Raw genomic sequence first — 22,010 nt, 5'->3', positions numbered from 1 at the left:
GGGGCATAAGTATACACCCCCCTATGTTAAAATACAGGGGCATAAGTATACACCCCCTATGTTAAAATACAGGGGGCAGAAGTATACACCCCCCTATGTTAAATTCCCATAAATTTATTTTTAAAGGCCAGATATTTCATGGATCAGGACTCTATGCATCCTGATAAAGTTCCCTTGGCCTTGGAAATTTCATGTCTATCCACTGTCACCAATAAAGGGAAAAGCCCCCCCAAAAGAATCTTTAAAAAGAATCTACACAGAGTGCAGAAAGATGAGACTACATTGTCCTGTGATGGAAAAGCCCATTCAGTCAAAGAGAGTCTTCAGTTAGGGCTTCTTGGGGGTGGAACTCTATCCCAAATTTAAAAATGGTATCTTCACTGCAACTTGCTGCAACAGAGTAATTTCCCAGTTTGGGATTACAAATAAAGTCCGTCCATCCATCCATCCATCCATCCATCCATCCATCCATCCATCCATCCATCCTGGCACCCTGAAATGGTTCTAGGTCTGCCCTTGTTCCAATCCCTTGAATGTGCCGGAAGGAGAGAGGAGGCTCCTGGAGGAGCTGAGAGTCAGAGACCACGTGTGAACCAACACCCCTACGATCGAAATCTGTCCTATGATTGGTCAGCTAAACTGATATGAAAGTTGTAAAACAGCTTTAATAAAATATAAATAATATCGCATGACGTGTAATACTAGAATCAGACAAACTGTGGAAACACATAGCAAGCACACAGCACCAACAGTGACCCTATTCATATGCAGTCATAACAATCCTATTTTCTGTTCCATCTGCATCTCTTTTTATTCAGGAAAATATATTATTATTAGTAGTAGTAGTAGTAGTAGTAGTAGTAGTTGTAGTAGTAGTAGTAGTAGTAGTAGTATCAGCCTGAGTCTAGCTTACTGAACCAAACTAATTGTAGATTTGATTCAGGCTGAGCATTCATCTCCCTCCCTCATGTCTGTTCTGCTCTATATATTTTATATACATATATACAAATGTGTACATATACTTTATGTGCTGTACTGTCACTGAATTATTTCGACACATTCGACACAACTGACCGCACCAGAGCTGAGAAGAGAGTGAAAGTTTAAATGGAACAACACGATAACTCATGGAGATCGTGGCAAATTGTAGCCAACTCAACTGAAAGAGGGAACGACCAGAGTCAGCTGATGACGGATGCAGCTGATTAGAGTGTGTGTGTGTGTGGGGGGGGGGGAGAGAGAGAGAGAGAGAGAGAGAGAGAGAGAGAGAGAGAGTAAGGTCAAAAGTAACTAAGTAAGGTCTCCTCATTCGACATCCTTGTCCCTCAGCTCCCTCCCCTCACAGTCCCCAGAACCTCAGGACACCCCCCAAACCATCAGGCCCAACCAAATCCTCCACAGACAAAAGCAGAAATTAGAGCCCGACTGATAAAGGCTTTTTAAGATCGATACCAATATGAATATCTGGTTATTTAAAATCTGATCTTCGATATATCGGCTGATATATACCTTTTTTTAAATCCAGAAACAAAACAAACAGATTTCCCTAACGTTAGTTATTTGTAGTTATTTATGAGTTCTCACTAAAATAATGTGATAATAACTTGTTTTATTACACTAACTTACTGGCAACGATTGGCAGCAAGTTACTGTGAATTCTTTTCACAGTAAAAGTACCGTACTTCAATGTGCAGTGTTTTATGTATTCATTGTAAAATAAAGTAATATTTACACTACTGTGATTTCAACTGTAATACTTAGATTACTGTGATTTCAACTGTAATCCTTAGACTACTGTGATGTTGTCATGTCAACAAGGTTGTAATGTAACCTTACAGCATTATACTGTAAAAATCATAAACATGTTAATCTAAATGAAATAACTGGAGATTTCACAATTATTTGTTACAGTGTGTGTGAAATGCATGGCACAATTCGACCCTACCAAAAAAATGAATTATCATCTGTCATTGACTCCCATTCATATTTTTTTGAAAGATAGGTCCCATGGACCGGAAGTAGAAGGGCGTGGCTTCGGCTAATTCTTACAACTAATTGAGCAACATTAAATAAAAGCCAAATCATTTTTACCACTGTTATAATTTTTGTGTGAACTATATCATAAATGTCTGAGATTATCACAATGTTTAATACATTTGCGTTTTTGTTTTTTTTAAAGTCCATGTTAAAAATTAAACACGTTCCATTTAGTCCACACACTGCGCATTACTCTCAGTAATTTAGCCGTTTCCAGTCTCTTGTGTGTTATTGGCACACTCTCAGTATGGATAGGCATGCATTAACATTTGATGTCGGTCGATTGGCCAATGAGAGCTGCTCAAAGCATGGGCTAGCCAATAGAAACACGTTAATGCCCCGTGTTAATATAATGAAGTCCCAGTGGTTTTAGAAGGAGAGAAAATCAATGAGTCACATGGTTACATTAGCCATTGGATTGTGTGTGTGTGTGTGTGTGTGTGTGTGTGTGTGTGTGCCGTTATTACTGATCTATATATTAAATTAAATATATTTGTTATGGCACAATAAACATCCCTCTCATTTGAACCCCACCATAGCCAGTGATCATTTCGGATTCATTATATAGTTTTAATGAATATTGCCCTAATGCCAAATAATGACCCACCATTTGTTTTTATTATTATGCAATATGTTAAAATGTCCTCCTGTTCTGTTCCCGCATGAACAAATAAAAAAATGTTCCGTATTTGCAGGAATGTCATCACTCTGAACATGAATTAATAATGGCTCCAGCTCCATGGTAATAAATGAGTGGCCTTTATTAAACATCAATCATTTTTCAGTGATTTATAGGCTACTGTAGCCTGCAGTTCGAACCCATTAGGCCCACATTTATTAAGGTTCACAAAATGCTGCAGAATAGAGCCAAACAAGGACGATTCACCCATTAATGATTTATATAGATGTGAAAGATACATGCCTAGCGTTGTGGAAAAAAGTAAAAAATAAAATTAAAATAAATAATGTCATGGTGACGTTTTGAAGCTTTCCAGTGTGTAAATTCATGGGACAACGGGCCCTTCATATAGGCCTTCGTGCCTTGTCAGCACCACACATTATCACGTATGAAAAATGTTAAAGAACCATGAATGTGGGAAGAATTATCCAAAATATAGAATACAAAAATAAATGTTCGATCACCAGATATCCAACAGTTTATCCTCTGACTGCCTGTGACTTGTTACTCACTCATCTCTGGCGGAAGGATTTGATTGGGATAGCCTAACTCGTCGCGGAAGGATACTAAAAATAAAAGAGCATCTCCGCGGTGGAGAAAAAAAAGTTAACAAAAATAAATGGTCGAAAAAAACTACACTGTTAAACCAGAGCAATACACCAGCGTGACTGCTAGGCTAAAGCTCGTCCACCAGGAGAGGGTGAAGCAGATAACTTATTGATAAGCTGTAAATCACTGTTTTATGATGTGTGCCACGAAGCCGTCATAGAGCTCAAACAGTCTTTAGCCAATCGAGTTCCCGGGCCTAAAATCGGGTCTTTCATCTCGCGCTGTCTATTTGGCGGCCTGATTGATGTCTTCGCGCGGCAGAGAGGAAAAGACAAACAGTCCAGCCAGATACACACACACACACAGAGACTCTCACACACACACACACACAGACTCACACACACAGAGACAGACTCACACGCTCAGACAGACTTACACACACACACATATAAGTACACACAGATAGACTCACACACACGTGCGCCCGCACTCACTAGATAACGGCTCGAGCACGGGAAGAAGAAGCCCAGACGCAGAGTCCAGGGAGCGGCGCGTGGAGCATCCTCCGTTCCTCGCGCCGGAGCTGGGGTCTCGCGGAGGCCATGGACCACATAGGGATAGGCCTACTGGGGGCGCATCTGCAGCAGCACGCGGAGCCCATCAGCTTCGGCATCGATCAGATTCTCAGTAACGTGGAGCAGAGCTGCATGCTGGGCGCGAGGATGCACGAGCCGGACTACGGGGCCTACGAGAGCTGCGCGAGCAGCGGCGTGAACGGCGCCGGCTATGTGTATGGTAACACCGGATATAACAGCACCAGCAGCTCGTGCGGGATGGCTTCACTCGGCGGGGCTTATCACATGAACATGGGCGTGAATGCGAACGGCACTAACGGGTGCTCCTCGCGGGTCATCCGCGTCCCCGCGCACCGGCCGGTGAGCGGCGGGAACTCGTCGGTTCCACCGGGAAGCGGCTGCGGGAACGTCAACAACATGAGCGCGCTGACGTTCCCCTGGATGGAGAGCAACCGACGCTACACCAAAGACAGGTTCACAGGTAGGTTGGGCTATATTGCTATATGATAAAATAAAATAAAAAATAATTTAACCATCGTGTTGTCCTCCCGGGTTAAAAAACTGACAAATATTTGACATTTCCGTCCCTTTTTCAGACTTGTTTTTAGTTTTCACCACCGCCACATAGTTTTACAGTCGGTAGGCCTAGGCTATTTTTTGGAATTCATGGTCAACAAACCTTATCTATATAGAATTTTAGCATAGCCTACCTAATATTTTTTATTTTAAGTTAAAAAAACAGAAATTATGAATTATTTCGACTAATAGCCTAGTTAAGATCAAAGGAATGAAAGTGATCAAATGAATTAGCAAAGAGCGTTGTAAGGAATCCAAGCCATTATTTTTGTGGTAATTTGGTTAAAAAGAAACTCATATTTCAGATATAGACATTTTTTAAAGGGTGAGATTTGACCCAAGGACAACAGGAGTCACAATATAATATAATATAATATATTATGAAATAATATGATATAATGTAATATAATATTAGTGTAAAAAATGTATTTCTTACAAGACAACGTATTTCGTAATTATAATAATTAAAGCTGCAGCTTTTCTTAACAATCATTTAACCCTTGTCAAAATATTTATACATATAGGCCTATGTCAAATATATCCCCCCCCCCCCCCCCCCCCCCCCCCCACGTTATGCTTGCTTTTTTACGTTTTTGTTGCTTATTGCAACGTTTTTGGTATATTTTTTTACGTTAACACCAGTAGGCCTATATTCACCACTAGCCCTATTTATTTCCACTATAGCACTTATTTTTGGAATCCATGCTCAGTAAACCTCATTTATATGAAATGTTCAAATTTTTGTGTATGAAAAAAAGCAGAAATTCTGAATGATTAAAGCTCTGTCCAGTCAGAATAATGCTCTCTAAAATTGAATACAACACCCACAATTCTATGAAAATAGAGATCTGATGCTTAATTTCTTTTGTGAAGAGCGTCTTATGGAAACCATCCATGTTATTTTGGGGCAATTCGGTTAAAAGAAAATCACATTTATGATGTAGAAACTTATAGAACGGGTCCAATTGGACCCGAGGACAACAGGAGGGTTAACCCTTAACACACATGCCTGCGTTTTACAGTATATATATAGCTTATTACAGCTTAAATAAATAGCTTAAAAAACAATTTGCATGCTCATGTGTCCCCAATAATTATAGAGGTCATTATAGAGGTCAACAAAACTTAATCACATGTTCAAATCTAATGGGAACTAACTTACGGCATCTGAACTGTCATTTTTTTAAATTAGAAAATCACATTTAAAAAATGAAAAATGGGACAGAAGTCTATTTTATTAAGCTGTTTATTGTTCAAAATGTAATAAAATAAAAAATCACAATTTTATAATAAGAAACGTGTCATAAACACCTGCATACGATTTAAATTATAGCCTAAATATGTATAGGCCTATTGAAATTAGTGTGGGCTTGTGGGCCTATGTAGGCTATATACATACTGAGCAGTTATATATTATTACTGTAAAATTGTAGATTGGAGTACTCACTCTAGTGTGATATTATTATTATTATTATTTACTAATTTAAGACTGCTATAATTCTGTAACCCTCTTGTTGTCCTCGGGTCAAATTTGACCCCTTTTCAAAAAGTTTCTATATCATAAATTTGGATTTCCTTCAACCAAATAAAAAAGAAATTAAAGAAAATAAAGAAATAGCGTGGATGGCTTCCTATAACGGTCTTCGCGTGTTTTATTGAATTTAAAAGCATTTTGAGAGGGAATAAAACCATAAACCAACGCTGAAAAAAGTGACAGAAATGTCGGGAAAAGCTTCAAAACCGTGGGGGTTGGGGGGGGCACACAAAAAACGTTAAAAAGTGGGGGGAAAAAGGACAAATGTCGGGGAAAGTGACGGAAACGTTGAAAACAATGACATAACATCTGCGGAAAGAAGCAACAAAAGTGTTGAAAAAGATGACAAGAACGTTGAAAAATGCTTTTAATTTGAAATTTCGACCCAAAAAGACAGAAAGTTGCACGGTGGACAACACAAGGTCCGCGGGGCTGTGTGAGGCCACGGGGCTGTGTGAGCTGTGTAGTCGGCCTCTCTCTCTCTCTCTCTCTCTCTCTCTCTCTCTCCCTCTCTTCCTCTCTTCCTCTCTTCCTGGCTCTTTCTTCACATCCTCTCCCTGTTTAAACCTCCAGTGCTCTTCAGATGTAAACAGAGTCAAATGGATCAGCCATTGTACAACTGAAGTCACTTCTATAAAATACAGAAATTGATATTAATACATTTTATAAGATATATATAATATCCTGAGGGACCTAAGAACACAATAAGAATAAAATAGAATGTTAAAAGGGTTGGTGTAATAAGCAAATGACTACACCTATACGCCTACACCTATTCCTACACCTACACCTTTATATGTACACCTTTATATATACACCTACACCTATTCCTATACCTACACCTTTATATGTACACCTTTATATATACACCTACACCTATTCCTACACCTACACCTTTATATATACACCTACACCTATTCCTACACCTACACCTTTATATATAGCTACACCTTTATATAAACACCTACACCTATTCCTACACCTACACCTTTATATATAGCTACATTTTTATATATACACCTACACCTATTCCTACACCTACACCTTTATATGTACACCTTTATATATACACGAACACCTATTCCTATACCTACACCTTTATATATACACCTACACCTATTCCTATACCTACACCTTTATATATACACCTACACCTATTCCTACACCTACACCTTTATATGTACACCTTTATATATACACCTACACCTATTCCTATACCTACACCTTTATATATACACCTACACCTATTCCTACACTTACACCTTTATATGTACACCTTTATATATAGCTACACCTTTATATAAACACCTACACCTATTCCTACACCTACACCTTTATATATAGCTACACCTTTATATATACACCTACACCTATTCCTACACCTACACCTTTATATGTACACCTTTATATATACACCTACACCTATTCCTATACCTACACCTTTATATGTACACCTACACCTATTCCTACACCTACACCTTTATATGTACACCTTTATATATAGACGAACACCTATTCCTATACCTACACCTTTATATGTACACCTACACCTATTCCTATACCTACACCTTTATATGTACACCTTTATATATACACGAACACCTATTCCTATATCTACACCTTTATATGTACACCTACACCTATTCCTACACCTACGCCTTTATATATAAACCTTTATATGTACACCTACACCTATTCCTATACCTACATCTTTATATATACACCTTTATATGTACACCTACACCTATTCCTATACCTACACCTTCATATGTACACCTACACCTATACCTACACCTTTATATATAAACCTTTATATATACACCTACACCTATTCCTATACCTACACCTTTATATATAAACCTTTATATATACACCTTTATATGTACACCAAAACCTATTCCTATACCTACATCTTTATACATACACCTTTATATATACACCAACACCTATTCCTATACCTACACCTTTATATATACTCCTTTATATAAACACCTACACCTATTCCTATACCTACACCTTTATATATACTCCTTTACATAAACACCTACACCTATTCCTATACCCACACCTTTATATATACACCTTTATATAAATACCTACACCTATTCCTATACCTACACCTTTATATATACACCTTTATATAAACACCTACACCTATTCCTATACCTACACCTTTATATATACTCCTTTATATAAACACCTACACCTATTCCTATACCTACACCTTTATATATACACCTTTATACATACACCACCTATTCCTTAAATATAAATACAAAAACAAATTCATGTTTTTTATTTTTTTAACAGATCTGGAAACGTTTTTTGGTCATGGCTTCAATAAAATAAAAATCTATAAAGCTATAAATATATACAACTATACAAAAATTGAAATATTGAATATACAAATGTTATGGTATAAGAACTATGCAAATAAATGCACAACACACACAATGGTGTTATGGTGAAACAATAAATATATATATAGGACTTGAAAAGAATGAATGATGCAGTGCGTATGTTGCATATCCTACATTGATAAATGGTTGAGCAAGACAATATGGAAATCGACTCTATGCTGTATGCCATTTTTAATCTTTAACATATATGGCTCCTCCATTTTAAAGGTAGGCTGCTATATCGCTGCTCTGTCATTTTCTATCTGGTTGTCCTGCACACCCTGCTTTGACCTTTCCTTTTGCTTTCTGGTCCTTTCTGTCCTGACTTGACCTGACTTACTGTCCTATCCTTTCTTGTCCTGTCCTGTCCTCCTGTCCAGTGTCCCTCTCACCCCTCACTGTAACACGTCGTGTAGGTCACCCCTACCAAAACAGGACCCCTCCCAAGAAGAAGAAGCCTCGGACGTCCTTCACGCGCCTGCAGATCTGTGAGCTGGAGAAGCGCTTCCATCGGCAGAAGTACCTGGCGTCCGCTGAGCGGGCCGCCCTCGCCAAGGCCCTGAAGATGACTGACGCCCAGGTCAAAACCTGGTTCCAAAACAGACGCACCAAATGGAGGTGAAGTCTCGTTTCATTTGACACGACATTGTCTGTTGGTTTGTTTTACCTTATTCCTGATGTTATCTCTACAGAGCAGATGGGGGATTGTTAATATTTGGAGCCACCAACCAAAGAGGCCCCGCATTCTTTATGGAGGGCTGGAAGCCCATTTGGCTCCTAACGGCTGTCAGGGGTCCTTAAGTGGTTTTTGTAAGAGCTCCAGGAGGTCTCTTGGGTCCCTGTTATGTCTCATTGCTCAGGCTACTACACTACTGCGTTTACACGTTCAAGCAGCGTTTTGAGACAAAAATAATCTACTTCCACACACAAGTTTTAGCTTTAGTAGCAGAACTAATCTCTGCAGGTTGGGCAGCTGTTGGTCTGGATTACACTGACAAGAGTTTCTGTTATTTAGTCACTCATTGATACACATAGTGTGGACAAAATTATTTTGGAAAGGAGTAGTGTAATTTAAAGTAATAGAGCCTCAAATAGCAGAAATAAAAGGTTTTTAAAGAGGAAGTACCCAGGGCCCTCATGTGAGGAGGGCCCAAACAGATGGTAGAAAGAATAGCTGTGGATGACTTCTTTTCATACCAAAAGTGGTTAGGGGTGAGGCCTACATGCTTAAAATAACTGTTCAAAGGGGGTACATTATTGACAAAAGCATGAGATCCTCTGGCCTATACGGTTGCTGATTGTTATATACATATAATACATATCCTATTATAATTATTAGGCTGTAGCCTCCAGCGTGTAGTAAGGAAGAGTTTTGGTTGGATGTGTTGCAGGCGGCAGACGGCGGAGGAGCGGGAGGCGGAGAGGCAGCAGGCCAACCGGATCCTCATGCAGCTGCAGCAGGAGGCCTTCCAGAAGACCATCAACCAGCCGGTCACCCCGGACCCGCTGTGCCTGCAGAACAGCTCTCTGTTCGCCCTGCAGAACATGCAGCCATGGACCGAGAACACCGGCAAGATCTGCAGCGTGTCGGCCTGCGAGTAGAGCCGATGGACGGCCACTCGTCCTCCAGCTGGGTGCCTGCGCCTGTGCCGAGTACCGACTGACTGCTGAAGGGCAGATACAGGGGCGTAGCCCGCGGGGGAGCTCTAAGGAGAACCCTCCGTGCTCTTATTATCACCACCTTCTGTCAAAAACACAGCTGGTGTTGCATCTAACAACAGGCATGCTTCAGATGGCGTCCCTCAGGGCCACGGCTATCAAATCGGGGTCCAGTCTGATCTGGATCCTTGAGAGGTCTGGACTGACTCAGCCCTGCAGAGACCACACTGAGATATTTCGGAGGCATCATAATGAACATTGTGCTCCATAAAAAAAAAAGTCCATGAGAGGAGCAGGACAGACTGTCATCAGTGAGTTGTTGTGTAACAGTTAACCTATAAGGGACGTATTGTTTCATTATATTTTCATATTTGTGTGTGCATCTCTGCCATCAGTGTCTGTCTGTGACTTTTTACTCAACTGCAAAATGCAGCACTTGTTTTAGCACCTGTGCATTCAAATATAAACTGACAAAATGAAAATGATTTACAGCAACAAACCAGGATGTGTGACTATTTTATAATTTAGGAACAAATGGGCCGGAAGGTCAAAAAGCTTCAGATTCACAGACAGATCTTATTAAATGACCATACGTTTGACATCAGTTTAGCATTTCGCATTTTTATTTTTGTATAAACTGTATTTTTTTATTTCTCTTTCCCCACTGTGCTGAAGCGTGGGAGCAGATCTCAGACCTGTGAGGCTGAGCTCAAACAAGCTGACCAATCACGTGTCCAGGCCGTGCGTGTGTGCACATTTTTTTCATACTGATAACAATAATATATTTTGTACACTGCAATATTTCTTTCTCTATTGAGTTGATAATAGCCTGTATTCGCCATAACAACCACCTCGCTCTACATTATCCCTTACGTAGTACATTCCCATCCAATTAGACTGAATTTTGGTATTGATGAATACACATAAAAAAATGGTAACTTCACTGAAATTATTTGAAATTACCAAGCCAATTTAGTAAAATGTAAGGAGTAGAATTTTTGTGCTATAAAAGTAAAAAGTCGGGACAAAAATAAATAGTTAAGTAAAAATACCTGAAAAATTTACTTGAGTACAGTAAAGAATTATTTGTACTTCGTCACATCCCATCTCTGCTATTGACATATCATCACCTTTTAAGTTAATAAGATTTCAGCTGATTTTGTGAACACTTAGCACATATCCAATGCATTATTCAGATATTAAATAATAAGCACACAGGTAACCTGGAGCTATAGTCATCCAGCATGTGTACTGGGAGCAAAAGTGTGTGAGTGCGGGGAAATATTATGATGATTTTTCATTTACCAATGTTTTTTTACAATCCTTTTTCTGAAAGAGAAATACTGTTCACATACTTTACAACATACATGTGTTTTCTTTGTTCCTTTTATACACAATACATCTCACTGTACACATGTGTATATTTTGATGCATATCTATAAACCTTCTCTGATGTAAAACCACATAAATTTACTTTGTCTAGTAATTTTTGGGTGCGTATTGGAGTCGGTAGTGCATGCTGAGCCAGCAGTTTGGCAGAGTGCGTGCGCACGTGTGTAGTGTGTGTGTGCGTGTGTGCGTACGCGTGTGATGTGACATTCTCCAGGACGGCTTTCTAAAAGGTTGAGGAGGAATGTAAAGGAGAATTTCATCATCCATTGAGAAATATCTGCTCGGATCTGGAGTTCCACCGAAACCTCCTGGAATTCCTCTCACACTCACACACGTGAATGTCCCCTGGGGACAAAAGCTGGTCCCTCACCAGAGCTTAAAGAGGAAGCCAGTTGAGAGAAATATACCACTTTGCTACGGCCCTTCTTTCCTACTATTGGACACAAACCCAAGAACCATGGAAGCAGAGTGTTCTGTCTTCTGTCCACATACTTTTGGTCTAGGTTTGTTTTTGGCCCCCTCAGTTTAAATGAAGAGATCCCTCAAGCATACAGTGATTTTAACGGTTTGTGTTTGTCACTTTTTTGTTATAACGTGACACAAAGACAAATCCATAAAGAAAGGCTTTTTCCAAATGGTGTGGAAGACATCAAATCCAATCCAACACTTTTGGGATGAACTGGAACTCTGAGTGCGATCCAGTTCTGATCCGGTCCTCACTGATGCCCTTGTTGTTAAATTGAAACAAATCCCTAGAGCAGGTACCACATCTTGTGGAGACCCTGAAACCAGCAGAGTGGAAGCTGGTGTAGCAGCACTTTAATGATATGAATCCCATCTTGGACGTATACTGTATGTCTGGAATGTTCCGGGGTCCACGTGGCCATTTAGTATTAATTATATCCATATACAGTGAAATATGGCGCTAGATCACAACACTTTGCCTCCAGTTGATCTGAAAAACAGAAGGCATAATCTCAAGGTCCACTTCCTTGCTCTTTCCAGAGCTTTCAACACCATCTTGGTGCTTTTTATCAGTGGATAGATTTTGCTCAGTTGTCAAATTTGTTCTCATGTGTCGAATAAGTCTGAGCAGCTTTCCACTAATTCTAATGATAAAAGTCATTTCAGGGTATCTGTAACAATGCACCTCACTTGTTTTAGAATACTGCAAGTAGGGTTGGGCATCAAGAACCCACTCCTACTTAGAATTGTTTCTTTATTGGTATTAATAAATGATGGATTGATGGAGGGCCTATGCATTTTCCGCCGCCAGCTAAAACCGACTACATCTCAAGTAGTAACAGCTTCTACTCAAAAGACTAAAAAGGTGTGTAAAAATGATTAAATAGGTACAAAACCAAAGCTTACTGGTCCCTTACTTGTAACCAGACAAAGGTGGACTTACAATCACCATCCCAGAATTCTCTGCTCTGTGCAGGAGCAAAACTAGTCTGGTCCTACAAGACTCTGGTCCACTAGCCTGGTCCTACCAGACTCTGGTCCACTAGCCTGGTCCTACCAGACTCTGGTACATGCGAACTATGTGGCTCTGGGAAGATCCAATAGTTTTAAACTTCAAAAGAGTACCCGCCTCTAAGGAAGTTAAGTTGTTAAGTACCAGAGTCTGGTAGACCAGACTACTGGACCATAGTCTGTTAGGACCAGGCTAGTGGACCAGAGTCTGGTAGGACTAGACCAGTGGACCAGAGTCTGGTAGGAACATGCCGGCAGTAGCTCAGTCCGTAGTGAGTTGGGTTGGGAACCGGAGGGTGACTGGTTCATGTCCCCATATGGACCAAAAAGTAGGGAGTGTGGATTGGTGGCTGGAGAGATGCCAGTTCACCTCCTGGGTACTGCCTGGTGCTGTTGAGCAAGACACTGTACCCCCCAACCGCTCAGGGTGCTGGTTCAGCTGGCAGCCCACTCACTCTGACATCTCTCCATCAGTGCATGGATAGATCCTGTGTGAGATAACTAAAAAAATGTGGACACAGAGTGTAAATTGTAATTTCCCCATAGGGGATCAAAAAACAGATACAATTTAATTAAAATGAATGGACCAGAGTCTGGTAGGACCAGGCTAACGTACCAGAGTTTGATAGGACCAGTCTAATGTGCCGGACCATGCTACTGGACCAGAGTCTGGTAGGACCAGGATACTGGACTAGGGTGGCTCATTGTGCCTAGTACAAAGGCCTACCTTAAAAACAATATCACAATGACATAACATTACTCAAATTAATTACAATAATGATACTGATATCATAAGCATAAGTACCCAGATATTCAGTCGTAGACCTATAATTCAAACAAAACCAAAACGTTGTTTTTTTTATATTAAATATAACAAAACAATAAATAGCTCCAACAAATGAAGGGGTGATAGTAAAGCTGGAAATATAGAAACACTCTGTGTCTGATATCTGGTGATTTGTCTCCACCTACTGGCGTCGATGTGTACTGACTTGCCACCATTTTCCGTCGCTGGCTGATGACGAAGGTTGCGTAAATGAAGCGCGACAAACAACGTCAATTTATGTAATTTGATGAGAAATACTTTGTGTTTTTTGTTCTGTTCTCCGCTGCAGACATGTCTCTCCTACGGTTCCGTGCCTCAGCCAGCAGACTCCAGAGTTTAGTCTTTACAGGTGAGTGTGTGTGTGCTTTGGTGACGTTACTAGCTGAACCAAACTACATTAACAAACCTGCTGTTTTAGTGCTCGGGTCTTCCTACAGCATGACCTGGCTATATGGCTAAATAACGTTAGCTAACCTTTGACATTCATCGAAGTAACGTTACCCATATTAAATATCCGAGCTGTTATGTATCAAACATTGTGTTCTGGGTGTAGACAGCTCCTTTGTTCTATATTTCTGTCGTTTCCGATGTGATATGTTCAGGGTGTTCCCGCGGAGCCAGCGGAGCGGTGAAGGACAAGGAGCCGCTGAAGAAAGCTAAAACCCCGCAGGGACGCTTTGACAGCCCCGAGGAGAAGAGCAACCCTGTTCTGCAAAGTAAGAATTAAGCAGGGGACTCTGTCTGTTGTTTGGACGCAGGCTTCACTACGCGTTCCTGTAAAATAAGATGAGACTATTAATATTATTAAATATTATCTTTGTAGTGTCACTCTTAAGACACGGTAGACAACACGAAACGTAACTTACGTTTTAGTGATATTGTTTTTAAGGTAGACCTAGGTACTAGGAAGAACGAGCCACCCAGGTGGGTACTCATTAGCATGGTCCTACCAGACCCTGGTCCAGTACCCTGGTCCTACCAGACCCTGGGACTGTAGCCTGGTCCTACCAGACTCTGGGACTGTAGCCTGGTCCTACCAGACTCTGGGACTGTTGCCTGGTCCTACCAGACTCTGGTCCATTAGCCTGGTCCTAACCCTGACCCTGGTCCATTAGCCTGGTCCTAACCCTGACCCTGGTCCATTAGCCTGGTCCTACCAGACTCTGGGACTGTAGCCTGGTCCTACCAGACCCTGGTCCATTAGCCTGGTCCTACCAGACCCTGGTCCATTAGCCTGGTCCTACCAGACTCTGGGACTGTAGCCTGGTACTACCAGACTCTGGAACTGTAGCCTGGTCCTACCAGACCCTGGTCCATTAGCCTGGTCCTACCAGACTCTGGGACTGTAGCCTGGTCCTACCAGGCTCTGGTCCAGGTGTCTGGTCCTACCAGATTTCCTACCAGATGGTCCTACCAGATTTCCCAAAGCCCAAGATGACGTCCTCAAATGTCTTGTTTGGTCCAGAACTCAGATCTTTAGTTAACTGTCACAGAGGAGAGAAGAAACTAGAACATATTCATATTTAACAAGCTGGAATCAAAGAATGTTTAGGGGTTTTGTTTTATAAAAAAAGACTAACGAATAATCAAAATAGCTTAAATGTAATAGTTGACAACTAATTGATTAATCTGTGCCGCTCTTATCTAAAGCAGTGTTTATCAAGCTGATCTATTCCCTTGTTGTCCTCCAGAGTTTCCTGATGATGTGAACCCTGTAACCAAAGAGAAGGGGGGTCCTCGAGGTCCAGAGCCCACACGCTACGGAGACTGGGAGAGAAAGGGCCGCTGTGTAGACTTCTAGTTCAACGCTTGTAAATCTGATATATCACACGTGTATATGGATATTTATAGTACAGGGCACTTTTTGACATGGTTGATGTTTAAATTTCAGATTCAAAGGTCAGAATAACTGTGTTCCTCATTGACTATTCTTACTCACAGGGAGAAAGGAGAACCCCCGCGTACATTAGGGACAACTTCACTAAGTGTGCCATAGAGGGAAACCAACCTGGACCCTATGCTCCTATGTTTTTGTGTCTGATGTGACTGATGGAGAAACAGTCTTTTACATTGTTCCATTATTAAGAGAGATTGCTGCAGTAAATTAATGGGACAATTATCCATCTTGTATTTACCTTCACAAAAGTCCTTGTTTTGCCGCTGACAGGATCAGATTCATATTCTAAGTGTCTGACAACGTTATGGAAAGGATTCCTAAGGAGGTTGACTTTTATGTTTAAGATTAAGATCCTTTTTTTAACATGAAAACATCCACAAATTTGCATTCGCCAAAGCCACTAGACTCCATGTAAATAAACGGTAATATTAGCATCGTAAAATACACTGCATTCAAAGTTGACAGAAACAAAATAAAACTATAAAAAGCTGTTTTGGATTGTCTTTGTACTTTCCAACCATCACAACTCTAGTTTTGGTTGAAATAAACACATAGTTTACTGATTAACATGTAAAAATATGTTGGCTCTATACACGCTAAAAGTGTTGCTTTTTTTAAATGGAGTCTGGTGGGTTTAGTGCCAGCAACTTCAGAGCTGTTTGTGGTTAAACAGAAATGTCTTAAAGAGGTTTTAAAGGTCTATCTCTGTAGAGATAGATCCTTTTCATAATGTTGTCAGACACTTTTCTACTTGTCAACAATATTAATCTCAGTCGGTAAGCGGCAAAACAAGCACTTTTGTGAAGGTAAATACCGAGTGCGGCGGTTCTGAGTGCAGGTCCTGTAGAATGGATGTGTTCTGTCCACGTATGAATGTTAAGATTTATTTATCATCATTTTAAAACGGGAGTCAACAATCTGCTTTCCTCCCAATAAGTGCATTTGTTTCCCACTGGACATTCGATTATCATGGGATCACACTGGGATGACTCACAGGTCTTGATTTGGATAGCTCAAATGGGATTTTTGTTGGTTTCAAAGAAAAATAAAGAAATACTTAGGTAATAGGTTACACGGTTAATGTTTTTATTCATTTTGAAGAGGTTTTATGAAGAATATAACTATATTTTTATATGAGAAAGACAAACGGGGAAACAAATTAGTGTGAGGATGGATGGATGGATGGCACTTGCAAATAGGGTGTAACGATGGGTGTAAGTCCAGAAAAGGGCCCCATTTTGTTCTGTTGCTAGTTTCCTTCTCACGTTACAATATGTGTTTAGGCATACTTAATCAGGATGTTAATTAATTCAACCAATGCCTCTGTGATGGCGGAAGTTTAGAAAAGTTCCCCTTTTTACCAGGTGTGCCATGAGTTATGGCCTTTTTTTATATGGTCTAAGTCCGGTTTTAGTTCTCTCACTGTATTCTAATGCATCATTATATCAGTATGATGATGATAATTGATAATAAATTATGATTTTATTGGTAGTGCCAGTATTTGTAGAGGTTGTTAATACAAGATTCATTGTCTGATCATATGATACATATTTGTGTGCATCTATTTTGTCCGCTAGAGGGCAGTGTGAAGCCGCATCTGACATTTGCTTCAATTGTGTTGCCTTCAAGTAATATTGTAATTTTGTAGTTTCGCCTCACCAAACAATACAAAGCAATACGACGCATTTCCCATTCTTAAGCGTTCATTTGAAATATTACTTTTGTATACTTAAGATTTGGTTATAGTTTACACACTACATAAACGACTCTTGTTTATTAAAAAAGACTAGCGCTAATTAACTTTGTGCACAATTTGAGGGGAAGCGCGTGAAGGCAGCACGAAGGAGGCGGCTGCAGGACGGCAGTAAAACCAAGCTACCGCGAAGCTCCAGGAACTAGACGCTCCCAGCTAGCTAAGCTATTGTACTTCTTGTGGTAAGTGTCTGTCATTTGTATTGTTCCGACACAGCGACAGAGCTATAACGGCTGCTGGAGTAGTTCTGGACAGACTGTTGGTTTTTCGAGAAGTGTCTAACGGTATTGTCTGACTTCCGCCCAATGGAGGGGGGAAAAGTCTCCAACACAAAAAACTCAGCGGACCAAAAGGATGCCGAACACATGGGCAGAACCTTAAAAAAATATGAAGTTGGATTGGTTATGAGCAAGATAACTAGTTAGTTTTTTTTAATGAGTCTAAAACAACGCAATATTTCTCAGTAAAATCACAACACCTTTGTAATTCGAATCATATTGTAGCTCTCTGTAGGCTCCGTGTCAAGTTTCTCGTCAAAAGTTGAATTAACCTAACCAAAATTAGCTTTCGACGACCTAATATAGCCAGCTTTGTAGACTACAATGGCGGGTCGCATTGTGTAGGCCACTAGTGTGTCACTGCTTGTTGCCATGGTTTCGTCCTCCACAGCCACTCTCCCGTAGAAGCTGACTGGCCGTTGAGCGGCACGAGCTCTGGGTTAAATATCCCCATTAGGGCGCTATGAATGTACTGTGGTTGCTACTTGACAGTCTCACTCCTCCTGTTGTCCTCGGGTCAAATTTGACCCCTTTAAAAAATGTCTATATCTGAAATAGGAGTTTCTTTTTAACCAAATTACCACAAAAAAATGGATTGGATTCCTTACAACGCAAATACAATTGATCACTTTCATTCCTCTGATCTTAACTATTAGTCAAAATAATTCATAATTTCTGCTTTAGGTATAATTCTATACAATTGAGGGTTATTGACCATGCATTCCAAAAAGTAGGCCTTCTGTAAAACTAGTGGTAGTAAGATGGTGTTAGTGAAAACTAAAAGAAATCTGGAAAAATGTAAACAATTTTGTCTGTTTTTGACCCAGGAGGACAACACAAGGGTTAACCCTAAAACCACCAATACACCAGGGGAAACTTTCTTTGGGGGGTTAATGAGCCACTGAGCAACTCTGACCCCTGATTTCCACCAACTGCGGAACAGCAGCAGAGTCAGTAGGTTTCTATTAAAGTCGATGTGTGGATTTTCACGGACTGCGGAACGCCTCCGTCCCCTCTCCGTCCTAGTTTCATGCCGGTAGCCTGGCTCCACCCTCCTACGTATATCCACTCAGTTTTTATTTTCCTTCAGTACTGGGTTTGCAGTATATTTGCAGGTTTTCTCCAGCCAAATATTTTTGGTCGTTTGTGGCAACGCTGTGATTTTTTTTTTCTAATCGTGCAGGTCTAGCCCCAAGTGGTCATAAAATGAATAAATGTGTTTTTATGGACTTTCCTTTCTCATTACAGTGCTTCTGTGTGCCTCCACTGAGCATGATGTTTGAAAAAAAGCTCCCAGTTCCTTCAAGGTACCTCATGAAGGAACCCCATGGCATCAAATGATGTGTCAATGACACAAAGCAACACATTATGTCATAACTTTCATTTGAAAGTTTCCAAGTTGTTTTATTCCTTTTTAGTTGACAGGATCTTCTCACATCTCCTTTGTCAAATGGAAGCCAAGGGATGCAGCCAGAGGTGGAAGATGCACCTCCCAGAGTTTAGACCCAGCCGGAGATGCCCCAGTCCGACTACAAAAGACAGTGAAAGAGGCCAGACAGGGAAAGAGAGAGACACAGGAAGGCCACACAAAAGTGTTAGCGTGGCGCCCACCTCCAGGTATCTGACCGACAGACAGTATGTCATGAGAAAGCCTCTGTTCTCTGCTGAACAACATGCATCCATCTTAAAGAAGACGCAGCCACAGAAGCACAAAGAGAAGGTGAGGAGGATACTATTTTAGAGCTGAGCAATATATTTTGATATTATATAGATATCATGATACGAGACTAGACATGGTCTTAGATTTTGGATATCGTAATATGGCATAAGTGTTTTTTCTTTTCCTGGTTTTAAAGGCTGCAGTACAGTGAAGTGATGCCATTTTCTGAACTTACCCGACTGTTGTAACTTTTCTATTATTTGCTTTTACCCATTTAGTCATTACATCCACATTACTGATGGTTATTCATCAAAAATCTCATTGTGTTAATATTACGTGAAAGCAGCAATATCGTTGCGGGTATATAAAAAATATCATGATATTTGGACCGCAGGTTTTGGGGTGGGGGGTTATGGGTGGAGGAGGTCGGATAGGTACCGTGGGGCCAGGGGCATGGAGGGATTTGTAGGTGAGGAGGAGGATTTTAACGTGATGCGGGACTTAATTGGGAGCCAATAAAGATGGATGAGGGTTGGGGTGATGAGCTGCCAGGAAAACAAGGATTAAAATAAAGGTTTTCTTAATATTCACAGTAGCCCATATACAGTATGTTGTATTAACAAGTCAATACTTAATAATCAGTCTGCCTAAATTCTGCTTTTAGTTAGTTTTCATAGGTTACAGCTACAACCTATTGCCTTGTCATTTGAATTGTGCATGGTCACTGTTAGATATCGTAAAACAGGCAGCAGAATATTCTCTTTAAATAATATCATGGATGAGAAAATGTATTATTCATTTCACCATGGTAAGCCCACACTTTGCTTGGCCACCAATAAGACAATGAGAGAAGTGGGAACAGAACGTCTACATCATGGAGTAAAAACAGCTAGATACAGCCAGAAATGTTACTGTATCATGTTTTAATTCTGTCTGTTTTCTGTCTTGTAGGAGAACCAGTTGGGTGTTGGCACGAGTGAAGAAAATCTGCAACCCGGTGAGCTACATTTCTTGACCAGACCAGGGGAGGAGCTGACCCCAGAGAGCCACAGCCTCTCTCACAGTGACATTTCACATCCCGCAGCCTCAAGAATAGACCTCCGCTCACCCTTGGGTGTCTCCGAGCTCAGGACCAGGCTCTGCCATGAAGAACCCAGTTTGGGATCCTCTTTCCCTGGCAGCAGATCAGCTCAACGGAGCTTCTTAAACTCCACCCTGGAGGTCCAGAGACCGAACCCGCCTTTTAGGCCACAACTGACCTCCACTGTTCTGTATCCTACTTACACCCCGCGGTCAGGGTACTCCAGGCCAGGCCAGACCCAACTCAGAATGGTAGGGAGGGAACAGAGAGGTAAGGAAGAGACCAAACTATCCTCTTCTAGGGGACATATAAGAGGACATTCAATGTCTCCCCACCAGGCCAACTACTGGGCCTGTGCCATCCCTAAAGCTTTGCCTCCATCTCCAGACCGGAACTCTGCAAGCTGGGACCCAAACAGGGAGTACCAGGCCGTTCTGGACTACACATACCCTCTTAGACCAGGGAAGGGGCTCTGTGAGGGGGACAGCTCCAAGCTCCAAGAAGACTCGCTCTTCCAAACATACCCCAACCTGGAGGACTCAGGGATTGAACTGGACCATCGTTGTAGCTCCACCAGCCTGTCAGGGTTGGACTTTTCTTTTAGCGTGGGTGATAAGTCACCTGAGTCCCCCGAAGGTCCGCCCTCCGGTGCCTTGCTCTACCAAACAGACCCCGTGGCTTTGTCCTTTGACAGTTTGGACGATAATAAGGACAGAGAGGAAATGAATTGTTACAAGTGTGATGGTCGCCATCATCAGCACCATGCACTGTCCTCCTCCACCACCACTGCTCTTCCACGGTCCAGGTGTGGATGTGGGGAGGTGGACGAGGAGTTCCGGCCTCTTCCAGAGCAGCTGGAGGAGCTCCAGCTGCTCTCCAGGCAGGTCAGTGTTGTCCACACTCTTTACTGAAGCACCACATCAGTGCCTTAGCATGTTAAAACCATAGACCGTATTATTATTAACGGTCTATGGTTAAAACCCATTCACTCCAAATCCCTCACACTGCATTATTGCTGATCATTTTCCATAATAGTATGTTTTAAAATTGCATTTATTCAACCATGGTCTGAAAATCTACCTATTATATACCGGGTAATACAGTAACAGAATAATATATGTATGTATACTCAACAGTATACTGCAACAATAACATATTACCTAAAAAACTTGAAGCCCATAGCAATTAAATATAACAAATGGATCAGTTGGTAGAGCAGGTGCACATGTATATAGGTTTACTCCCCACCGCAGCAGCCGCGGGTTCAACTCCAACCTTAGGCCCATTGCTGCATGTCATTGCCCCTCTCTCCCCTTCCATGTCTTCCCCTGTCCTATGGAAATAAAGGCCTGAAAAATAATCTTTAAAAAAAAAAAGGAAGTGGAGGCTATACAGTTGTGCTCATAAGTTTACATACCCGTGCTTAAGTTGACTAAAAAGAGGAATACAAAAAATCATGTTTTGGAAATTGATCTTAATGCCTTAATTAAAAAATGAGGTAAACTCCAACCTTTAAGGACACCAATGTTCTTTGTGAATGAACAATGTATTGTAAATAAATACATTTTCTTCCTTAAAATACAGGGGCATAAGTATACACCCCCCTATGTTAAAATACAGGGGCATAAGTATACACCCC

At 41.0% G+C, this 22,010-nt stretch overlaps 3 protein-coding genes and 1 long non-coding RNA gene across 7 annotated transcripts in view; 3 read left to right on the top strand and 1 right to left on the bottom strand.

The window, feature by feature from the left end:
* Positions 1 to 2,041, bottom strand: part of LOC117960776 — a 13,727-nt gene extending 11,686 nt beyond the window's left edge. The window contains exon 1 of the long non-coding RNA XR_004660225.1: positions 1,946 to 2,041. This is a non-coding gene — a long non-coding RNA (uncharacterized LOC117960776). The remainder of the gene's footprint in view (positions 1 to 1,945) is intronic.
* Positions 2,042 to 3,728: 1,687 nt separating this feature from the next.
* tlx1 (T cell leukemia homeobox 1) lies at positions 3,729 to 10,533 on the top strand. The gene is made up of 3 exons (XM_034898933.1): positions 3,729 to 4,321; positions 8,730 to 8,967; positions 9,741 to 10,533. Exons 1-3 carry the CDS (start codon positions 3,868 to 3,870, stop codon positions 9,949 to 9,951), a joined length of 903 nt encoding a protein of 300 aa, XP_034754824.1. The 5' UTR covers positions 3,729 to 3,867; the 3' UTR covers positions 9,952 to 10,533.
* A 3,316-nt stretch (positions 10,534 to 13,849) lies between these two features.
* Positions 13,850 to 15,603, top strand: sdhaf4 (succinate dehydrogenase complex assembly factor 4). Its single transcript, XM_034898235.1, has 3 exons — positions 13,850 to 14,051; positions 14,305 to 14,418; positions 15,394 to 15,603. The coding sequence occupies exons 1-3, from the start codon at positions 13,994 to 13,996 to the stop codon at positions 15,501 to 15,503; spliced, it is 282 nt and encodes a 93-aa protein (XP_034754126.1). The 5' UTR covers positions 13,850 to 13,993; the 3' UTR covers positions 15,504 to 15,603.
* Positions 15,604 to 17,431: 1,828 nt separating this feature from the next.
* The window catches only part of cep68 (centrosomal protein 68), a 9,145-nt gene continuing 4,566 nt past the window's right edge, over positions 17,432 to 22,010 (top strand). For all 4 annotated transcript variants that reach the window (XM_034898229.1, XM_034898228.1, XM_034898227.1 and 1 more), the window contains exons 1-4: positions 17,432 to 17,534; positions 18,879 to 18,937; positions 19,049 to 19,350; positions 20,242 to 21,255. In XM_034898229.1, coding sequence (XP_034754120.1) covers positions 19,081 to 19,350; positions 20,242 to 21,255 — 1,284 coding nt within the window. In that variant the 5' untranslated portion in view covers positions 17,432 to 17,534; positions 18,879 to 18,937; positions 19,049 to 19,080. The remainder of the gene's footprint in view (positions 17,535 to 18,878; positions 18,938 to 19,048; positions 19,351 to 20,241; positions 21,256 to 22,010) is intronic.

This window comes from Etheostoma cragini, chromosome 17 (genome assembly GCF_013103735.1).
Source record: "Etheostoma cragini isolate CJK2018 chromosome 17, CSU_Ecrag_1.0, whole genome shotgun sequence".
Taxonomy (NCBI): domain Eukaryota; kingdom Metazoa; phylum Chordata; class Actinopteri; order Perciformes; family Percidae; genus Etheostoma; species Etheostoma cragini.
Note: the sequence above shows the minus strand (reverse complement) of the source record. Positions and strands in the feature narration are given on the sequence as shown.

Coding starts and splice junctions, on each gene's coding strand:
- tlx1 (XM_034898933.1), top strand. CDS start 3,868: ATGGACCACATAGGGATAGGCCTACTGGGGGCGCATCTGCAGCAGCAC. Junction 4,322..8,729: donor CACCAAAGACAGGTTCACAG/GTAGGTTGGGCT, acceptor CCTCCTGTCCAG/TGTCCCTCTCACCCCTCACT. Junction 8,968..9,740: donor AACAGACGCACCAAATGGAG/GTGAAGTCTCGT, acceptor GATGTGTTGCAG/GCGGCAGACGGCGGAGGAGC.
- sdhaf4 (XM_034898235.1), top strand. CDS start 13,994: ATGTCTCTCCTACGGTTCCGTGCCTCAGCCAGCAGACTCCAGAGTTTA. Junction 14,052..14,304: donor CCAGAGTTTAGTCTTTACAG/GTGAGTGTGTGT, acceptor TGATATGTTCAG/GGTGTTCCCGCGGAGCCAGC. Junction 14,419..15,393: donor GAGCAACCCTGTTCTGCAAA/GTAAGAATTAAG, acceptor GTTGTCCTCCAG/AGTTTCCTGATGATGTGAAC.